This window comes from Ambystoma mexicanum, chromosome 10, assembly GCF_040938575.1.
Source record: "Ambystoma mexicanum isolate Mex_15411 chromosome 10, UKY_AmexF1_1, whole genome shotgun sequence".
NCBI lineage: Eukaryota > Metazoa > Chordata > Amphibia > Caudata > Ambystomatidae > Ambystoma > Ambystoma mexicanum.
The window spans coordinates 1,456,126,503-1,456,147,588 of record NC_090932.1 but is presented as its reverse complement, the minus strand read 5'-3'; the positions used below and the strand labels follow the sequence as shown (position 1 = coordinate 1,456,147,588).

The window sequence follows — 21,086 nt, the reverse complement described above, 5'->3', positions numbered from 1 at the left end:
AACAAAAATAGGGTTTTCCCAGCCAAAATAAAAAGGGCGAAAAATGCAGAAAGATCTAACAGCAAAACACATGTACTCCCAACACTTGAACGTGCAGTAAAAATCTGAAGACGGCTGCCAGAGGCGGGTCTTAGGGAGAGGACAGTCATTGGATAGGGGCAGTATGACCCAGAGCTCAGTGATTAGTTTATAGGAGAAAGAATTTATAAAGAAAAGTGAAACAGTTTTACCGAGGATTCCCAGCCTGACAATGGGGAATATTAATGAGCATGTGAATCCATGATAGACCCCATGCTGAAGAAGGTCCAGGTACCAAATCTGCTTCGGCCTGGCCGGGGCAGCGTGGATCATCTTGCACCGGCACAGTTAGAGTCAATTGATGCCTCGCAGCAGAAGGGGGAACGGAGGCAACGCGTACAGTAACAGGCCTTCCCACGGGAAGGAGAACATGTCCCCATGATGTTCGGTTGGTGGAACTTGCTGGCGAACCTCTGGCACTTAGAGTTTGTCGCCGTCACAAATGGGTCGATGTTGGGCCTGCCCCACTTAAGGAAGCGACTGCCCACTTGATCCTTCCGAAACACCCACTTGTGGCAAGAGCGTAGTTCCCTGCTGAAGAGTCGGCAATTGAGTTCTCGACTCCCGCCAGGTGGAAAAGAATGAGGAACATCCTCTTGGCGATGGCCCAGTGCAACAAATCGTGTGCCTCTCTGGAGAGAGCCAGTGACCTGCTTCCGGATGTAGAACATCGTGGTGGTATTGCCCATGAAGACCCTTACCACCTTACCCTTGAGTGACGGGAGGAATGACTTGAGGGCCAAGAACACCGCATGCAGCTCCAGGACATTGATGTGGAGGTCCCTCTCCTCCGGTAGCCACAGGCCTCTGGCATGGAGATATCCAGTGTGAGTTCCACAGCCCTCCAGAGAATCGTCGGTGGCAACTGTCTCCTGGTAAGGGGGGTTCTGGAAATCCAGGCCTCCAGCAAAGTTGGAGCACACGCCCCACCACCTTATCGCTTGACGCAACTCCTCATCAAGCACAATCTTGTCAGCGAAGCTTCCTGACATCTGGATCCAACGAGCATCCAGGAACTACTGAAGGGGCCGCATCCACAACCTGCAGAGTTTGATCAGGCAGATACACAACAACATCATCCCGAGCAGCGTCTTCCTCTTCGCTCCCGGCGCGGATATAAGAAGCCTTCCTTCTTTTCCTCCAGCGTGAGCTGGAAAAGCTCCGATGCTGGGGCGATCATTGCATGGAAAGATCCCACCTTGTCCGGCAGAGACGCTCTGGGTTGAGGTGACATTCCCCATCCCGCGGTCATCCGTGCCCGTTATCATTGTGTCAGATTCTATCTCTCTTGGGGGGAGAGGGACAGCGGAGAGGGGCCGACGGGGGCGACACAACCACCACCTTGAGGGAGGGCGACTGTTGCCTGGTGCACCTGGGCATTCATGGCGAGGCTGGATTCCCTTGCCGGTTTGGCCTTTTCCTTCCTGGCCGTGTCGGACACCTTGTCCTGCTTGGCCTTCTCCTTCGGGGCCTTGTTGGAACCCTTGTCCACCTTGGCCTTCTCCGTCGTGGGTGGGTCGGACACTGCAGCCTGTTTGGCCTTCTCCTGCTTGACCTTCTCAGGATTCTCTCTCACCGTCCCCGGAGTAGCCGACTTCCTCTTGGAATACAATCGAGAGTGTTGGCTAGAAATCGATGCAGATGGGGACGACGATAGCGCCGTGACCGTCGCGGGACACCAGCAGCAGCGACCCTGAAGGAAGCAGACTTGAGGGGCGCTGAAAAAGACCGAAAAACGGGTCCCCGTTAGTCGGATAGATGATCGATGGAGCACATGGACTCAATTGACCAAAAATAGAGTAACTCTCAAAAAGCAAAACACGCAGCAAAAAGCTCAGAGCGAAGCACAAGGACTCCCAACACTTGAACGTGCAGTAAAAATCTCAAGAAGTAAAAAAACTAAAACATTTTTCGATTACTGAGGATGCCAAGCCCGACGACAGGGAATATTCATGAATATGTGAACCCATGCCAGACCATGCTGGAGAAGAGATGTTGTCCACCTAGGTCAGTGATGAAGCTGGTCTGCAAGATTTGGCAACTGTCCACTATTATATGCTGCACATCAGACTTTTGAGGACAGGCAACTTACAGTTTGGTCTGGAATAACCACTGTTAGGCAGAATTATATGCAGTACCCTTTGGGAACACCACACACAATTAAGACTACAAGTGACAGTACAAATTCACCTTTGGTACAAGCCTGTATTACACTGTAAAAGTGGTAGCAGTAGCAGAGCAGCTAGACTTATCTCAAGAGTAGGTGAGCAGTATCAAATAGTTACACAAAGGACAGCAATTACTATGATTCAGGCAAACACTGACTCAAGGTTTTCAAGTAAAAAATAAACATACATTCATTTCACTCTTCAGTTGTATAACATTACACCATTACAAGCAGTTTAAAAATCACACTCTCAATACACCACACCACTTCCCTTAAATCCCAGACAAGTTAAGCTCACAAAATGAAGTGGGAGCAAAATGGCACTCCAGCAATTTAAAAGGGAGGGAAAGACAAATATTATTAGAAATTAGATCCAACCAACAGGTAAGTAGTCAGGGCAGTTGAACAAGAGGAACTTCAGTGTGGAGATCAGATAGAAAAGGCTTAGTGCCAAAGTCAATAGGACAAAAGTCTTTTGCTCAAGATCACACAGTTCAGGGTAGTTTGCGGTAAAGTTCGTGGCACGGTTTCTGAACGAGGTTGGTTGGTAGAAAAGTTAGTTTAAAAAGAAGAGAAGGACAAGCCCTTGGATTGCAGAAAGATTTCACACACTTTCGCCACGGCTGAACGAAACAAGCAACCGGGTTTGCACAGTACCTTAAAACGGAGAGGAAGCTGTAGCTGAGGCGGACGTTCCTGGTAGTTCCTGCAGGCTCACGGTTCCTGAAGCGACTGTCACACTGATCAGAAGTAGGAAGACTGGAGGGTCCTGCACTACCCAGGGAAGAAACCAGCAGCAGAGCAAAACAACAAATAAAAGGTGTGCTCCTTAAAACCTAAGCAGGGTCCGACCTTCCTGGATATTCGGCCCACTGTAGCTCTGTACAGCGAATTCAACCAGAGGAGGGGTCCTTGCTTGCAGTTTGGGCGAACTGGTTGGTCCCACCAGTTCAAGGGAAGAAGTTTACTGGAGGATCTTCTCTGTCGTCGGATTCTGGAGATTCGGACCTGCAGCAGGGCTTCACCGGGCGGTTCAGTCATTGTAGGGGTCCGCTTTGGCCAGTTCCTCGTTGGTTCTTTCGTTTCAGTGGCGACTGTCTTTCCAGTCCCAGAGACCTGCTTTTTATGCAGTTTCTCCTCCCCCATTCATACAGCTTGGCTGTCAATCACACAGCAGGGTCGCTGGCCTGGCAAGGCCAGTCCCTTTAGCGAATCAGACAAAAGTGCAACTTGGGTTACCAAGGGAACCCATGGCAGGGGTCCGAAGTCCCCTTCCTCACATCCTGCCTACCCAGACTTTCAGGCGCCTTAAGGAGGGCTTCTGTGCAGAAGCCCGCGAAAAGACAGCGATCAAAGGAATCATCCCCGGTTTGGCGCGCAGAGAAAAACACGAGAAAGACTTTAACAAAAAGAAATGGCGACTAAAGCCAGACGGAGCCAAAATAAAATGTATTTGGTCAAGCGGGTTTCTGTTCGAGGCTAATAAAATAGCCTGAAACAATACCATGGTTATATAATATAACCGCAGTAGAAAAGATAGGGTAGTTACCACTGCCACCAGCCAAGTCTTAATGTAAAGGGAGCGAAACAGTGCTCCAAGAGACAGACAAAAAGGAATAGGAACTAATCCAATACTCAATGTAAGATGGGGTGTACTGGGTCTGTAGTTAAGAGACTACATTAAGTTAATGGCAACGTTACATGTGTGACAGTAGTCAGTTCCAGAAAAATGGAGTCAGAGGGAAGTCTAAAAGACAACCCTTTGTTACTGCACTGAGGGTGCTGTGCAACACACAAAAAAATTGTGCTCATGGAGCAGGTGAGGCTCCAGAGCCCAAGATCACACAAATGGTAAAAACACACAGCAAAACACATGTTAGAGTGGGGAAAAAGGCTCAAACTCTTACTAGGTGAAAAAAATAAATCCTAGAAATCCAGCAAAGCTGCTGAGGGACTCAATAGGTAAAAGAAATTAGCCATTTATGAGAATTCTCCCTAACAAACACGCATCAAGTTGTGAACCTTTGTTTTTATTTTTTTAGACATGTATTTATTTTTACCCGCCTCCTGCCTATCCAGGGCGTATAAGGTTGTTGGATTCCTTGAGTGCCATGAGAAGCTGATCCAAGGGTTCATTGTCAGGCTGCCATTTTTGTTGTTTGATGTTCTCTCTTTGTGCATCTTTTTTTTGGCCCGTTCTTTTCTTTTTTCCTTTCCTTGTTTTACCTTTATGCTCTGTAAAAGAGTCCAAGGAGATCATTAAAACTGAGAGCAAACTGATATGCTCAAGTAAATGGTTTTCCTTGTTATCCTTTGGCCCGACACTCCCCCGCGCACGGGCACATCTGGTGCTTTGTCCCATGCAGTGATATAAAAATGGTCGAATCATGCTTGGTAGGAGACAAGGATCTGATATGCGGACTATGCCCAAGACCCTCAAAGGCCTCTGAGTCATATCCATGCAATTATTGAGCGCTTGGGAAATCAGTTGGGCCCGACCAGTATTTTCTGTAGGCTTAGGTACAGGTCTAAGAGAGTTATCAAAAGATGAGGCGGCTGTGCTATTTATTATACTTTAAGAGGTCTGTGTCACCATGCTCCCCCTCCACTATACCTACTGAAGTTTCAGCAACACCAAAAAACAATGTTATCTTCCCTGTTAAGTTGCCATCCTTACATTTCATGGGTACAGGTGGAACCGACCTGCGACGGGCTGCTCAGACCCCAGGCGGCAATGCAAATTATATGCCATTGGTCACAAAAATTCAATGAATCACAAGTATAGCAAATAGCCACAACCCTTACCTTTTGGAGCAAGATGCTCTGCCTTCTTTAGTACAGGAGTTAGCTTCACAAGCCCTTCTTTGCGTGCTTCACACGAACATAGGTTTTTAAAGGCAGGCTTCTTTAATAGGGTGTGATTGGAAAGCAGGACCTCACGTAGCAAAAGGGAACAGCAAAGAAAACCATCCGCCACAAGGCCTCCAGACGCAGACTGCACTACTGCACATGCAGTACAACCTTTTAGATGTGCAGAGATGCAGTTGCATTGGATTTGCCCCAGAGTTAAGCCTGTTTGCCCACATCCCCAGCAGGAACAAAGCCGCTCATTTTTGCTCATTGTCTCATCTCCAATATCATAAGGTAAGCATCAAAATTCTCAGATCTTCTCTTACTTTTTATATCTCCTACCACCTCATATCTGAGATTTGAAGTAGAGAATTGCTTCCAGCAACACACACTGTTACAACTCTTGACTGCATACAGTGTACTAATTCTGATTTAATCTGGTCACGGGAACCATCATTGCAAAACTTTAATGGAGTCTTGCCCATGAAGCTTTAACACTGAGTTGCAATTGACTGAATAATAAGGTTTCTTTCTCTATATGACCTGTTTCAGGCACCATCACCCAAAATACCTCTTTACTGCCAAGTGTATGACTTAAGTCTGTTGAAAAAAGGAAATGTGGAGGCATTGATTAAGAGCAGTGTCTATTATAGTACACATCAGACAGAGTTCCTATTAGCCCCTGAGGCGGGGGCGCAGCCGATCGGGTTATGCAGATCACAGGCTGAAACCTGAAATCTCAGCCCTCGTTCCACAGAACCCGCAGGCTGCCCCCTCCCGGCCCCCCCTCCATGCGGGCCTCCATCTTCCCCTTCAACCCCAGAACTCTCAGTAATTTAAAAATAAAATCCCAACCTCGCCCTTCCCACTTACCTTACCCGACTGTTGGGGCCACCGCAGCAGCTTCCCTTTTCCGGCCCCCATGATCAAGAAGAAGGGCTCCGTACAGAGCCCTGCCTTCTATAACCATGGTGGCCCGGCTGATAACTTGGGCAGCCAGGCTGGTACCCTCCGTTCCAGACTTTAGAACAGGGGATTAATGCCATATTATTAATCATTCTCAAGCTTTTATCAGTTTTAGAGTCCCATGTTATGCAGTCCGCAGTCTAATGGTTGGTCCGAGTATTAAGAGATGTTTACTGAAACTAAAAGACAGTGTCGACAGGAGTTTTCCTGTAACATTACCCCTGTATTAAGTGTAGAGGGTACCCAAAATGCTACTCCAATTCCCTTATGAAGGCTCCTCAGGAATTATATCCAGCAGCTGAAAATAACCAGAGTGAAGTTCAGGACACAAGGGCCAGCCAGTTTGGACAGAACTGGACCTTAGAAAGCAGCAATGGCCCAAAACCAACTGAAGTCCTCCAACAGGTAAATAAATAGCCGTAGTCTTTGGAAATCCAAACAACTGAGTGGAGGATAAGGGTCTCCGATACATATACCCACCCACAGGGTCTGGCCTAAACAGCCCACTAATCACAATATGGGTCTAAAACCAAATTGTTAGGCAGCCAATCTGGGTGGCCAGTAAATCTACCCCTGACCTCAGACCACCCCCGGAGGATTTGAAAGGGCTAACTCAGGGCCAGGATCTGGTCGACACGAGTTCAAACCACTAAAATGGGTGCTTGAGCGGGTCCGCATGGGCACATGGTCCATTGTAGGCCTACCTCATGTTTTCCCAGAAGAAAGGAAGCCCTGAAAACAAACAGCTGAGAGCAGGACTTAAAAAAATACATTGGTTCACCAAAAGCTACCAAAGATGTACATTGGGACACAATAACAGGTCTATTGATCGACCCTTACAGTGCATTGTTGCTAATGCTCATCAGTAAGTCATCAGCAGTTTGGACTGGTAGACCCTTTAAATTGGTCAATATAGCCAACTGATAAACCACATAATGAGTAGCAGGGACACCAACATAGAAGGTGAAGATGGGGGTGGGGGGTATGCATGGTTGGGGTGTGTTTGTAAACTGGAGAGGTTGCTGGGAGGAATGAGGGGCTATTAGTGTAATGTGGAGAGGAGGCTGGAATGGCACGGGCGTGGGAGGGCTGGGGACAACAGGGCAGAGAGTATAGAAGGTGGGAAACTGCAAAAAGAAAGGGGGAGGGATGGTGGAAGGTGGCACAGCACAGGGGTACTGGGTGAATCAAGTCTGGGTGGAGCGATGGGGGTGGGCAGGTAAGGGATGTATGGGTCAAACACTGCTGTAAGGAAGACAACCCTCATGGTGTTGGAGAGAAACGGGTATAAGAGGTGGTGTAGGAATTAGTTTTAGACATGAGGGACAAGCTGTTGCTTGGGTCAATCACCTGGGGTTGAGCAATGCTCTTAGGTAACAAGTAGTGAGCAGTGTCCCCTTACCCTTGCATACTGAGCCCACGTAGCCAGCCTCCTGAATGATGTCCCAGTTGTCCTAAGAGAACTGAGCATGGTGGAGTCTCAGCTGGTCGGGTGTCAGGCTACTAGGGACAGCCTGGCCAGGTCTGGGTTCTGCACAGCCTCCCCTGCTGCTTCAGGAGGCCCTGCTGGAGATCACAAGATGGACAGGTCCCTGGGAGCACAACTGCAGTAGATCCGAGAAACACACCCTCGATGGCCAGTGTGGGGCAATCAGGATGAGGCTGGAGCCCACCGATGCTGGGAAACAGCGGAAGACCGCTGGAGCAATGGTGGAGGAGAAAACGCATAGAACATGCAGCCTTGCCAGGAGAGCTGGAATGCATCGCCCAGAGACCCCTGACCCGGCCCATCCTAGATGGGAACTGGGGGCACTTGGAATTAAGAGGAGATGCAAATAAGCCCAGATCCGGAAACCCCGATCTCTGAAGCACAAACAAGGAGTTGATGTTTAACCCCCACTTATAGGTGTTGAACCTCAAGGGGCTGAGTTGGTCAGGTTCTGCATTGCTGTCCCCCAAGATATGGACCGAGGAAATCCAAATCCCCATTCCCAGATCGGCACCGCCTTCATGTACAGGAGGGGGAACAGGAGGGGAAGAGAGTTTTTGTGGGAACGGATGCCACCCTGTTCAGGTAAAACATTGTTGTGGAACTGTCGGTCCTTGAGCGCCAGGCCCACCACCCTGAGCTTGAGCAGATAAATATGTAGGAGTGCCTCAGCCCTTGAGAGTAGGCCTCCCCAGCCCAAAAGCAAGGAATCAGTTGTCACCACCAGAGTGGGCTCCGGCTGGGGGAAGGGGGCTCCCACTGCCACATTGCTGCCCATCAGCCACCAGCGAAGATCCGGGAGAAGGAGCAGGTGGATTGAGATCATGTCCGCGGGCAACCCAGTTTCCTGGTCCAAATTGACAGCCAGGTAGAGCTGGGGCACCTCATCTTGAGGTAGGCGTGCTGGACCGTTGGCACACAAGCTGCCATCAGTCCCAGAAAGTGCAGGAACCACCATGCCGAGGTGTTTGAGCTGGCCAGAAAGTGCCCTATCGCCTTGCAGAGGGAGAGGAGCATCTTGGGGTTGGGGAACACCCAAACGCAGTCCAAGGATCAACAGATCCTGGGCAGGAGTCAGCTGTGACTTCCGCCGGTTGAGGGAAAAGCCCAGCTGATGAGGAATGGCTGCCAGCCATTGGCAGGAGTGCACCGCCCCCTCAGGTGAACTGGCCCTGACCAGTGAGTCGTCCAGTTAAGGGTATAAGTTATGGCCCTCCAGGCGAAGGAGACAATCCACTGCATTCATCAACTTCGCGAACACACAAGCATAATTGAGGCCGAAAAGCAGCACCTTGTACTGGAACGACATAATAGTGAACCGCAGACATTTCCGATGCGGCTGGTAGATGGGGACATGAAGGTCCTCCAGCATGGGGATGGTACCGGAACCTTTTGACAGCGAAAAATGACTGTCCCCATTAAATTTAGTATAGCGCGCGGGGACACCCCCACTTGGACCCGCCATCCGTTGCCTCACCTCAGCTTGCATGGGCTTCATTTTTTTTTAGCTTTGCACGCTTCCATATGCTTATTTTTTTCCAATCTTACCTCCAACCTCTTTCCTCATGGGTGTCCTCCAGCATGGGGATGGTACCGGAACCTTTTGACAGCGAAAAAGGAGTGTCCCCATTAAATTTAGTATAGCATCCTTCAGGTCTAGGGAACACATACAGTCCCCTGCACACAGACTCTGCTATGTGCCCGGGAGTAATCATCTGGAAGCGTTTGAGCGTTAAAGATGGGTTGAGAAATGACAGGCCAGGACTAACCTCCCTCAGGCCAGCCTGGTTGTTCTTCGGTACTGCAAAAATCCTGGAGTAGAAGCCGGAATCCCAGTCTGACTGAGGAACTGGCTCCGCCGCTAGGATCTCCAAAAGAGAAAGGATCTCCTGAAAAAGGGCCAATGGCCCCATCTGGAGCAGAGGAGGAGAGGATGGCAGAGGAAGACTGTAGCCTGTGGAAACTATAGAAAGGATCCAAGGATTCCTCAAAATAACGCTTCCAGCTGTCCTGGAAGAGAGCCAGCCAGCCCCCTAAAGGCAAGCTGTGTTCCCTGACGGTTATGTGACTGCTTTTTGGTGTCTCAGGCGGGAGCCAAGGAGTAGGAACAGAAAAAAACTTGATAAATCCACTGCGGTTTCCTCCTGTGGTCACTGGGCGACCTGTCAGGATGGCCAGGGACTTGGCGGTTTGTGTAGAGATCTTCTTTGTCAATTGGTCATCGGTGAACGAATGAAAAAGATCCAATCCCTCAAAAAGATGATCCAGGATTCTCTCTTGCACATCAGAAGATAATTTAGTGCCATATCCACCCCATTGGTCTCATCTCAAGGAAGAACCCTGTGCTGGCTAGACCGATGTGGGAGACCAAAGAATCCATGAGGTTCTGCACAACTGCCCAGGCGTCCGTCAGGTCAGCCTTGAAGGAGGCCTGCTTCTCCAGAGGGAGGTTGGGCAGGAAGTCCCCAAGCTCTCGCAGCAGCTTTTGGTTCGCCGCAGCTAGAAGGGCGTTCGTGTTAGCCTGCCGCGAATTTATCCCCAAGATGAGGTTGCATTGTTTTGGGAAAGACTAAAGGGCTTTGTCCTCTTTGGACAGACAAATAAAGGCTGCCCCTACAGAGGACGATGATGGTTTAGATTACAAGGATGCTGCAGCCACAACTGAAAAGTGTGGCTGGGGGTGGGAGGTCAGGATGACTGGCTCTCCATCTGAAAGCCTAACCCGGCTGTTCAATTTCTTTTTCATCTGGGTGTTGGCCTTGGGCTTCTCCCAGACCTTTATCGCCACCTCCAGTACATCCTTCTGGAGTGGAATGCCAAAGAGGCTTGTGGCGCACCTGGCCAAAACCTCTGCTAGCACCCATGACTCCTGCGGGGCTTGCTCTGGCTGAGGGACCCCCAAGAACTCTGCAAAGCCTTGAAGACAGTCATGAAAAGCCTTTACAGATGCTGAAGATTCATTGTCCTGGGCGTCAACATCATTCCCCCCCCCCCCTCTTTTATTTCCACGGGGAGGGGAGTGTGCATCCAGAGACAGCAGAGCCGGGCCTCCCATGCCCCCGATCCAGACCCAAAGATAGCTGTGAATTCATGGACTGCTGCGGGGGAGGCGGTAGTACAGAAGGAGGAGTTTGAAGCACCGTCAGGGCCTGAACCTGAGGGGAACAAGGAATGGAACCGGAAGTACTGGAGGAGGGCCAACAGGCAGAGGCATAGGAGGCGCAACCTGTGGGATCACTTGGCTCTACCCTTGAAAAGCCATGTCATTTGCGGAGAGCATGAAGGAGTCCTCGCAAGCTGCTGGATCTTGAGGGGCACGGTCCTCAGCGGCACTAGTACTCCTTGTCTAATCTAAGTGCCTAGGGCTAGGTTCATGTGTCATGTAGCCATAAGGCTGCAACGGGTAGATGTAACCCTGCGGAGACCAACCGCCTGTATCATAAAGTCTACCGCCAGGGAAGGGGACTGGAATCTTCTTGCATGAAACCACTCTGTGGGGAAAGGAGCGGAGAGGCCTGAATCCAAGATGGCCGCTGGCCTAGCAGGCCCAGCCACGTGCTTGTCGGCCATGTTGGGGCTTAGCCCCACGCCCTGGTCAGGACGAAGCGAAGGTCCCATGCCATGTGCTGGATCAGACATGGAAGGACACTCCTTGGCCCTCGAACCGGACGCAGAAGTGTCAACCTCAGAGATGGCTCCAGTAGGCTCACAGCCCTCAGCCTGCTGGCCGGTAGACGAATTGTCTTGCACCACGACCGCAAAGGAGGCTCCGGTAGGCTAGATGCCCTCAGCTACAGAGCTGGTAGGCGTGTCGGATCGTGCTACGGACTGACTCTTGGAATAGGACGATGAACTTGATCGCTCCTCTGTGGACTGCCCAGAAGAGCCCCTGGGCCCCTCAGCTTGAGAGCTGGTAGTCTTAACGGCCTTGGGCGGGCCTGCCAGAACCAGAATCCAAGGTACCATTTTCTGTGCGAGTCTCCGCGCTCAGGAGCCATACTTATGAAAAGGCCTACCTTGTCTTGACGTGGGGTCCTGGAGACAAACTCTTTAGGATGACCTGGAGGAGAAGCATGGAACATCTCCCTCCAGCGTGAAAGACGATTCCTTCAAGGCCCAGTGATCGAGAGCGCTGCAAGCCACTCATGAGTCCCAGCAGTGGTGGGGCCCAAGGTACTCAAGGCAGAGAGCATGGGGGTCTGAGGCCGGGAACGAGCGATCACAGGATGCGCATCTCAGGCTAGGCACTGAAGGGAGGTGACTTTAAAAAAACAAAGACCGGGGAGCACTCAGGTGTTAAAAAAACACTGCTCCAAGCTGACACGTCCGACTCTATGTGCGGAAAAAATGCCTGAATTGAGGCACCGGCGGCCGGGGCCTTGGGTGCGCCCACGTTCGCTGGACTAAATTTAAAGGGGAAGCTCAATTCTTTGCTGCTAAAGGTTCCGGTAGAATACCTATGTTGGGGGACGCCCACAAGGATGGAGGAAAGGGAACAGGATGTAAGACATGGCCTTTAAGGCCCTGTATTTACGATATATGATCTGATGCGCCTATAGACAAAGTGTTTCAAAGTGCTTCAGTGATTGTTTGCAAAGTAGAGCGCAAATATTCCATTCTCTTCCTTTGCAAATAGGAATTACGCCTCTTTTGTGGACATGGTCAGGGTGTTGGAATGGATTTTTGCCGCATAATTGAACACTTGAGACTTTGGTGGTAAAACCCTGCTCCTTACTTGTAGCACCATACATGTCTTATGTCTATTTGTAGAACGCACGTTCAGTCGCATAGGGTATCTTGGTGCTGTAGACAGTTAACATGTTTATTGTTACCCATTTCAGTAGCACTAAATATGGCAACCTCAGAAGGATGAGTGGATCTGCTCAGATTCGAAGATGAAACCATAAACCAAGATCCATGCAGTTGATGCATAAATTCACTGAATCAAACACCTGGCCATGTTCGCTGGTGCAGTATTTATTGGTGCCATGTTTTGGTATGCTGTCTTAGCGTCTTGCTTCTTAGAGCTATGACGCAGATCCTTCAGGAAGTGATTTTAGACACTGATGCCTTGGTGGCAAGTTTATGGGTGGCTTGCACAGTGATCTGTTTCTATGTTTTTTGCACAGGCACATCTTTGTAAGCAGGGGCACTTATTGATGTGGCCATCTGCACACCATGTTGTGTTCTCCTGGACATTATTTGTGGATTTGGTGCCACTGTGAAGGAGATGTGTATCCAACCTAAGCAGGACCACTATGCTTTACTGTATGTGGAGATTGCAAAACCATCCCTGTAACTGTTATAAGAGTTCATTCTGACTGTCTCTTTGGGGTATTCCATGACCTCTGGGAAGGCTCAGAGTAATTGCCCCAGATCCGGTGCAATGGAAGACTTTGGCCCTCATTACAAATTTGCCAGTCCAGAAAAGGAACGTTGATCATCTCGGATTAAGAGCCCCGCTCCTGATTCCATGAGGACGCGAAGTGCAGCTGAATCCTCCTCATCCTCAATCTCATGTGAGGAACGGCTAATAGGACTGCCGCCAAGAGACCTAGGAAATGCTGGTACCACCATGCCGAGGTCACCTTTCTGCTGATGAAGTGGGTGGAGGCCCTCTTGATGGCCAAGATTTTTTCCTCAGACGGAAATACCTTCTCGGAGCACGTGTCCCAGATGAGGCCCAGGAATGTCAGAGTCTGCATGGGTTGTAGCTGCGACTTTTTGAGATTGAGCCAGAAGCCTAGATTGTGCAGTGTGTTCATAAAGGCATGGGAAGAGTGGTGAAGCGCTTCCGGAGATGTAGTCCTGACGAGCCAATCATCGAGGTATGGGTAGATGTGGAGGCCCTGTGCTCTGAGAAGGGCAGCCACCGTATTCATGAGCCTGGTAAAAACCCTGGGGGCCGAATTGACGCCAAAAGGAAGGACTTTGTACTGAAAATGGAAGCCCCTGATCCTGAACCGTAGGAAAGACCGATGGGGCTGCCAAATTGGGACGTGTAGTTAAGCGTCCTTCAGATCCAGGGAGCACATCCCGTCTCCCTTGCACAATGACTCTGCTATAAAAGCTGGCATAACCATCTCGAATTTCTGAAGGGGTAAGGAGAGGTTGTGGGTGGAAAGGTCTAGCACTACTCTCAGGCCCGCCTGGTGGTTCTTCTGAATGGCGAAAATTCTAGAATAAAAGCCCAAGCCTTGCTGGGAGGCTGGGACTTCCTCCACTGCCTGGCTCTCTACGAGCAACCAGATCTCTGCCAGAAGAGTTGCTGTCCCAACTTGAGTGAGTGGACGGGAAGAGGGAGGAGAGGCTGGGATAGGGAGGCGGTACCCCATGGAGATTACAGAGAGGATCCAGGGGTCTGTGAAATTCTGGCACCAGAAATATGTATGGAGAGCGAGCCTTTCCCCCCACTGGAAACACGTGGACCTGAAGGGGTGTGTTATGCCTTCTTTCCCTTGCAGGCTGTCACGGAGGAGGGGGACTGGAAAAAGCCCTTACTCCCCCCCCTTCCTTTTTGTTGCTTGCGCCGGTTGTGCGATGGCGAGCGGTCCGGCTGCCTGGATCTCCGTTCCTGGAAGCCGCGGAACCCTCCATACGTACGCCCCCTGACAGAGCATTGCTGTGACTGTGTGTTTACACTTGGGCAAGGTCTTTTTCAAGATGGATAAAGATTTGGCCGTTTGTGAGCTGTTTTTCTTCCAGTTCCTCATCCATGGTGGAGTGGAAGAGGTCCCCCTCCCCTCGAACTGGAGATTTAAGATGCGTTCCTGGACGTCTGAGTTGAATTTAGTCGCCCGCAGACAGGCTGTCCTTCTCATGTCCGTGGCGATACAGATGGCAAAGCCAGAGGTGTCAATATGGGCCACAGTGGATTCCAATAGGTCCTGCGCCAACAGCTTGGCCTCAGCGAGACTCGCCTTAAAATGTGATTGGCTCTGCGTAGGAAGTTCCGGGTGGAAGTCTGCGATTTCCTGCCATAATGTTTGGTTAGCGCCTGCCAGCATGGCATCTGCGTTGGCCTGACGAAGATGCAAGGACGTGTTGGAATAGAGTTTCTTGTCATACGCCTCCAAGATCTTCTCCTTGCCTAGCAGCGCCACTGAGGACAACTGAGGCTTGGAGTATAGTGATGCAGCAGCGATCACCGAGGAGTGTGGCTGAAGATGGACTGAGAGCAAGAGGGTATCCCCCTCCATCTGCCTGTACGTGGCGTCCAGGCGTCGATTGACCGGCTGGGCCGAACGGGGCTTAAACCAGCCGTTCCTGGCCAGGGAGACTACATTGGTCTGCAGAGGAATCCCTGTCTTGGCAGAGGGGCGTCGTATGAGGACTTCAGCCAGAACCCCCTCTTGCCGGCTGCTCGAACCTCAGGTTCCGCCGTAGAGGCCCAGGTATTCCGCCAGCCCAGCAAGATGTTCGTGGAAGGCCCTGACTGAGGATAGAGTGTTTGGATCCTCCTCCTCCTAGTCTGTGTCCTACGGATCAGGAGGATCCTGCGGAGGTGAAGGAGTAGTTGGAGCCAGAGGCTGGGGCACAGGAACCGCAGCCGGGAGCTGAGAAGGCTGGTATGGACCCGTCTGAGGAGTCGGCTGGGGAGCCGGGGCCAGGGGCGCCGGTGGAGGCACTTGTGGTGCTGCTAGCATAGTCGGGAGGACTTCCCTGATAGCGTCCTTGAGGATAACCCCCATACGAGGTGACTTCATGAGGACGAGGAACCTCTCGAAGGTCTTCACAGGCCGTAGAGGTGGCAGGGGTTACTGACGGGGTAGACAGGAGCTGCTGGAGCCGCTGCATACCCTGCCCATATGGACGCAGTGGGAAGCTGCCCTGCGCATAAGAGGGATAGGCCGTAGACCACGTACCTGGTTAAGGCCAGTCCCACCTTGACACTCATACTTTGCCGAATTCCTGCAATGTGTTGCTCGGCTCGTTGGGCCCAGCCTCCTCCAAGACTCTTGCGTGTGGATCACAAGGCCTACACTGCTCCTTGGGTCTAGGCCCTGTAGGTGCGACACCCTCGACCCGGGGGTCGGTAGAGCTGCATTTAGGCGCCCCCTTGGACGTATTGCCGGTACTAGGGCGTAGCCCCTCGGCCATATTGCCGGTACAAGGGCGGAGCTCCTCAGATGACAATCCGTTACGAGAACCTTCCGGTCCCTCAACACTACCACCGGGAGGATCCAAGGATCCCTCGGCCCGAAGGCCGGTAGCTGAAGCAGCCTTGGTGCATGTGCTGTTATATAAGGACCTGACCACTCCCTCCCGCATGGGGGAGTCCTTGGAAAGGAGTCTCCATTGCGGGGTGCGATGGAGAATAGCGGCCCTACCTTGGGCTTGGCTCAATGTTTCACGAAGTTCTTGAGATACTCTGGAGGCGACTTCTGGAAGAGCTCCCTCCACCTGGCTAGTCTGTTCTTCAGAGTTTTCGAGGACAGCGAACCACACGCTGTACAAGCTTGCCAACCGTGGTCTGGGCCAAGGCAACATAGACTGAGGGTGTGGGGGTCTGAGTTGCAGGATGGATACCTGCTGAACCCTGTGGAAGTCAACATGCACCAGGTAGGAGCGTGATGCCTGAGGACCAAGTACCTGAACGATAAAAAGACAAAAAAGACAAAGAGAAGAAGTATCCGCGTGTGGAATTACATGGCCGAAGCCAAACCCAGGAGCGCTGGTGAATTCGGCCCGTTCCTATCGACAAGAAAAAGGGGACTGACTTGTGGCACCAGATGGCGGAGACAAGGCAGCGCATGCGCTCCCTGGGCCGCACCCCCGCCTCTCAAATTTAAAGGGGAAGAAGGTTTTTTCTGGTGAAGAAGGTTCTGTCTCCCGTCGTTTGGAAGGGACGCCCATGAAGTATGGAGGAAAGGGGACGGGACGTAAGAATACACCAGGACCCAAATGCAGTCTTGAAGGATGTCCTGGAGTTAGAAGGAGCCTCCTGCTGGGTCCTGTCCTCTTGAGCAGTCTCTGGCCTGGAAAGCAGTGCCACATGCTTGGCCGCAATTTGGGGCTTGGGTGCCAGAAGTTGAGAAATGCTTGCGGCCTCCCAACGGGTTGGCCCTGACCATGTCTCAGGGATCATGGATTGGACTCGGGGAGGTGCAATACCCTAAGTTGAATGACTAGTAGTCCTCTGGCACTGGCCCTCAACCTTGGAGATGGCTCTGCCCTCAGTGCCAGCACCGGTAGTCTCTGAGCTTGGAGAAGACCCCACTGCCCTCTTTTTTGATCTAGAGCCCACAGACCCTTTAACCCCAGTGCGGTGTCAGAGCTATGTGTCCTTTCTGAGGTAGACCCGGTAGGGCCCCAGAGCCCCTCTGTAAGTGTGCAGAGGGCCTCAGGCCTACCTGTGGTAGAGTAGCCCAAAAGGCCAGTCCCCGATGGCTTCCCCAGAAAGGAATCAGTGTGCGGAGGTGCTTTGTTGAAGAAGTGACTAACCTTGTCGTGCCGCGATGCTTTGGAGATGAAGTCCATTAGATGACCAGACGAAGTGTTGAAAATCTCCCTCCAGCAGGAAAGAAGCTTCTTGAGAGAACGCGGAGCAAGGTTGCCACACACTGCACACGTGTCCCAATGGTGGTCAGGTCCCAGGCACCCTAAGCAAAGTCATGGGTGTCCGACGCCAAGAAGGAACGGTCACACGTGGCGAACCTGGAGAAGCCGCCTGACACGGACATGAGCTGGGGAAGACGAGGCACTGAAGGAAGCTAAGATTGGAAAAAAATAAGCATATGGAAGCGTGCAAAGCTAAAAAAAAAATGAAGCCCATGCAAGCTGAGGTGAGGCAACGGATGGCGGGTCCAGGTGGGGGTGTCCCCGGGCGCTATACTAAATTTAATGGGGACACTCATTTTTCTCTGTCAAAAGGTTCCGGTACCATCCCCATGCTGGAGGACACCCATGAGCAAAGAGGTTGGAGGTACTAGTATGACTGTCCACATCTATCTTATTTTCAGTTAACAACATAGAATACTCAGAACCAACCTCGAGAAGTCAGCAAAGGCACAGTGTGTGGCCCCAAAAATAAACACATTTGTTGAAATATACAGTAAATAAGACAATTTAGAATTGGAATAACGGTGAAGAGTACATCATTTTATTAAATTTACTAAAACCACTCAATCTCAGTCACCTACAGAGCAATACCATTCTATAGTACTTTACACTTGTTCATAAGTCGTTAAATAGAGAGCAAAACAAACTCGTTACCCTGTCCCGTTTTGCAAAATCCTTTACAACACCCATTAATATTAATTGTTTGTGGCTTTCCTTCATTAATATTCTTAACAAAACAATTCAATTCAACATGGTAAAAACTTACTTGAGAAAACGATCGTGGGTTGAATTCCTTGGCATTCGGATTGAGTGTAGACTTTCTAACTTGGCTGAACATAGATTAAAAAAAACAATGAAATCACTTAAAACAGCAAATACATAAAGATAACATACAAAACAGCTTTAATGGTTCTGGGCAACTACTTTGAAGCAGGGTGTTCTACAAAACAAGGTTACAAAGATGGGTGCTAAAACAAAAGAACTAGTTATTCATCAATAATCTCACTATGGGCATAATTAATTGAATTCACATGTGTTTAAACATACTGTAAATTATCTGAGCAACAACTGAAAGAATTACACAAAGAAAAGTAAAATAAATGCCTATTATCTCATCCAACACTAAATCCATTGTTTGGACAGAATACTAGAATCACCCAATAGTTCAATTGCCACCTTCTCCAAAATGAATAGGCTAATACAACAATAGAGCACAGGGAGACCGCTATAGGTAATGCATATCTATGGATTGTGCTTGATGTAGCTGGAGTAAAATGCATACTTACCTGTAACAAAGGCTCTAAAACATGGGTGTGCTCCAACAAACGGGAACTTCAAAATGTTTTACCATGGACTGATACGATCCCTGAGAATTCACACTAGTCACTGTTGCACGTTTATTCCCTCAACTTCTTCCACCAGACTCGTGGGATGTCCCAACGCAGGGTATTTCAGCAACAGATTGAAAAAAAAAAACAGTTAGAAACGGTAAACATGCTGCGCAATCGAGCAATGGTGCCAGGGCGCTGCCTGCACCAAAGCCCTGGCACTTTAAACCAAGCTCTATTACCTTCATTTGCTCAATTCATTTCTTCTCAGCCCTTGCAAGGGGGCATATTATGGGGTCGGGGGCTAGAAGTGTTGGTGAATGAGGATGGGGAACAAAGAATACCAGTACAAGAGTCACTATGGTGACAAGCAATTACTGGCATGTGCTGTCCTTCAGCTCCAGAATCGTGGGAAAAATTATCCAACAAATGCCAAAGAGGTTTTTCAGCATAGTCTGGCCTAACTGTGCGTCACCCACATCAATGCCTTACAAAATACTTCGAGCAGAACATACTGCCGATATGCCACTGATGCCGCTTTGGGACTGATGGCAAGCATGTAGGAGGAATCAGGGTACTCAGTAGCATTAAAGAACACACACCACCACTTGGAAAGCCTTGCAAGCCATAGCTACTGCTTCACAGGCATGTAACAGTTCACTGGAAGCGCTGAATTCCTTTGTGTGTGCAGGATGACACGTTCAGGCCAACTGTACGTCCAGTGCATAGACAACCAAATCTGATGTCAAAGCCCAGGCTGGGAAAAAGGTTGGACAAACAGTATCTTCAATCATTTGCAAGGCTGCTAAGACCCTGCAGAGACACGAGGGGTCAGCTTGCAACACCACCAGTTCTCAATTAAACAGCCTATGGGGGTTCCCCTGTGTACAAAGTTTGAAGTTCACTTATGGAGCAGGGCAAGGTGGCATCCACCAAGGATAGTCTTCCAGGTCAACAGCTTAATGTCAGCGGTGGCCATGAGCTCAAATGACCTATGCACAGGGTTTTTTTTTTTCTTGGTGTCCAGAATGCCCGATTCACCAAGAGGTCTAGTGGTGCAAGAAGCTCGGCATGATACATCCATCGGGATGGCCCGCTCCCTACACCACAGAATGACTCCCAGTATTACGGCACAGTGGCAGTGCAAGCACTGACAGAGATCCTGGTGGTAAATTCTGAGAGTGCTGCAAAAACAACAGGCAGCGGAGGGGACAAGGTGGAGTCCAGGTCAATAACTGGCCTGATATCCAGGAGACTGGGAGATGCAAGGAAAAACTAGGGGATGCCAGGAAGGATGGCAGGATCAGAAAGACGACGCCGGGCCAAAGGCCAAAGTGCTGTGAGCTATCAGTCCCTTTTCAAAAGCAGCTACTGTAATAATGTAACTTCAGGGGTCTTCTTGAGCTTCTTACATATACTTTATTACTGAGTTACATTGAGCTACAAATAGGGATAACCAGCAGGTCCCATCACCCAGGCTGAACTGACCCAGATTAGAAACTTCATCCAGCATTCATCACCAAACATTCCACATGAAATTACAGGCTCTGACATACACAGACGAGCACTTCATAACACATCTCCTTCCTTTCCCAAAATGCACGAGCAAGCACATAACACATCCCCCTCCTTTCCACATCCATCACTAGCACAGGGAACACAAACACGGGACATCCACACCATGCATCTTTTTATTAAGAGATACAACTAAAAAAAACATTTATGGGACGCTATTCCAACACTTAACCTCACCAGGACGCTATCCCTAGAGACGCTATCCCTATCCACTTCCATTATAACGGTGCACTATCGCTACTCTAGGACGGGGTCCCTACAACAACTACATGCTTGCTGCACTGGGACGCAGAGAAGCTATCCCTACTCAGGGACACTATCCGTATTCTTCAAATGGGACGCTATGCCTGCACTTCTATGGGATGCTATCCCCCTTCATATTTGTGGGACGCTATCCTTCCACACACATAATGACTAGGACGCTATCCATTAACATTAATGGGGCACTATCTCACTCTTTACAACGTTGGCGACACACACACATCAAGCAAATAACATTTGCATCACATCACAATACCTGTTTAACTATACTTAGCCAAAATGTGCAGCCTTCAAAGTCCATGCTGCTTTCACTGGAGCCTACCTTACTCTTTGCGCAAGCTTTAGAGATGCCTAAAAGTCCTTGTTACTCTGGGCAACGTAACCCTAGAAATCCTCAAGAAGTTACATCTAGCCCATTCATGCACTCATTCTTACTTCTTCAGACATGGACCAAGCACTTCCTACTTTCTCACTTAAGGCACAAAAGAGAATTTCTCAAAGTCCATAAGAGTCCTTTATAGCTGAAAATCCATAAAATGTTAGAATCAATCTTTAACAGTTTACAATTCCATACCTGAAACACACAAGAACATGCATCCTCTTACCATCCCATATTCCATTGCATGAACGTTGCATTACAGCATCTGCATATTTCATAAATTTAAAGGACACAAGCATGTGATACTACGATCTATAGCTGCATGAGATTCCTTACAGACCCAGTCCCAAAATAAATGATTCTGTAGAAGAAAGATACTATTGCGCTTCAAGATCTTAAAGAAAATGTATAATAAACACGTTTTATTGGTAC

The 21,086-nt window shown here is 49.7% G+C and overlaps 1 protein-coding gene across 10 annotated transcripts in view; it reads right to left on the bottom strand.

Moving 5' to 3' along the window:
• ATXN2 (ataxin 2) overlaps positions 1–21,086 on the bottom strand; it is a 2,542,428-nt gene that overhangs the window by 1,154,636 nt on the left and 1,366,706 nt on the right. For all 10 annotated transcript variants that reach the window (XM_069619525.1, XM_069619517.1, XM_069619521.1 and 7 more), the window contains one exon: positions 17,878–17,941. In XM_069619525.1, the coding sequence (XP_069475626.1) occupies positions 17,878–17,941 (64 nt within the window). The remainder of the gene's footprint in view (positions 1–17,877; positions 17,942–21,086) is intronic.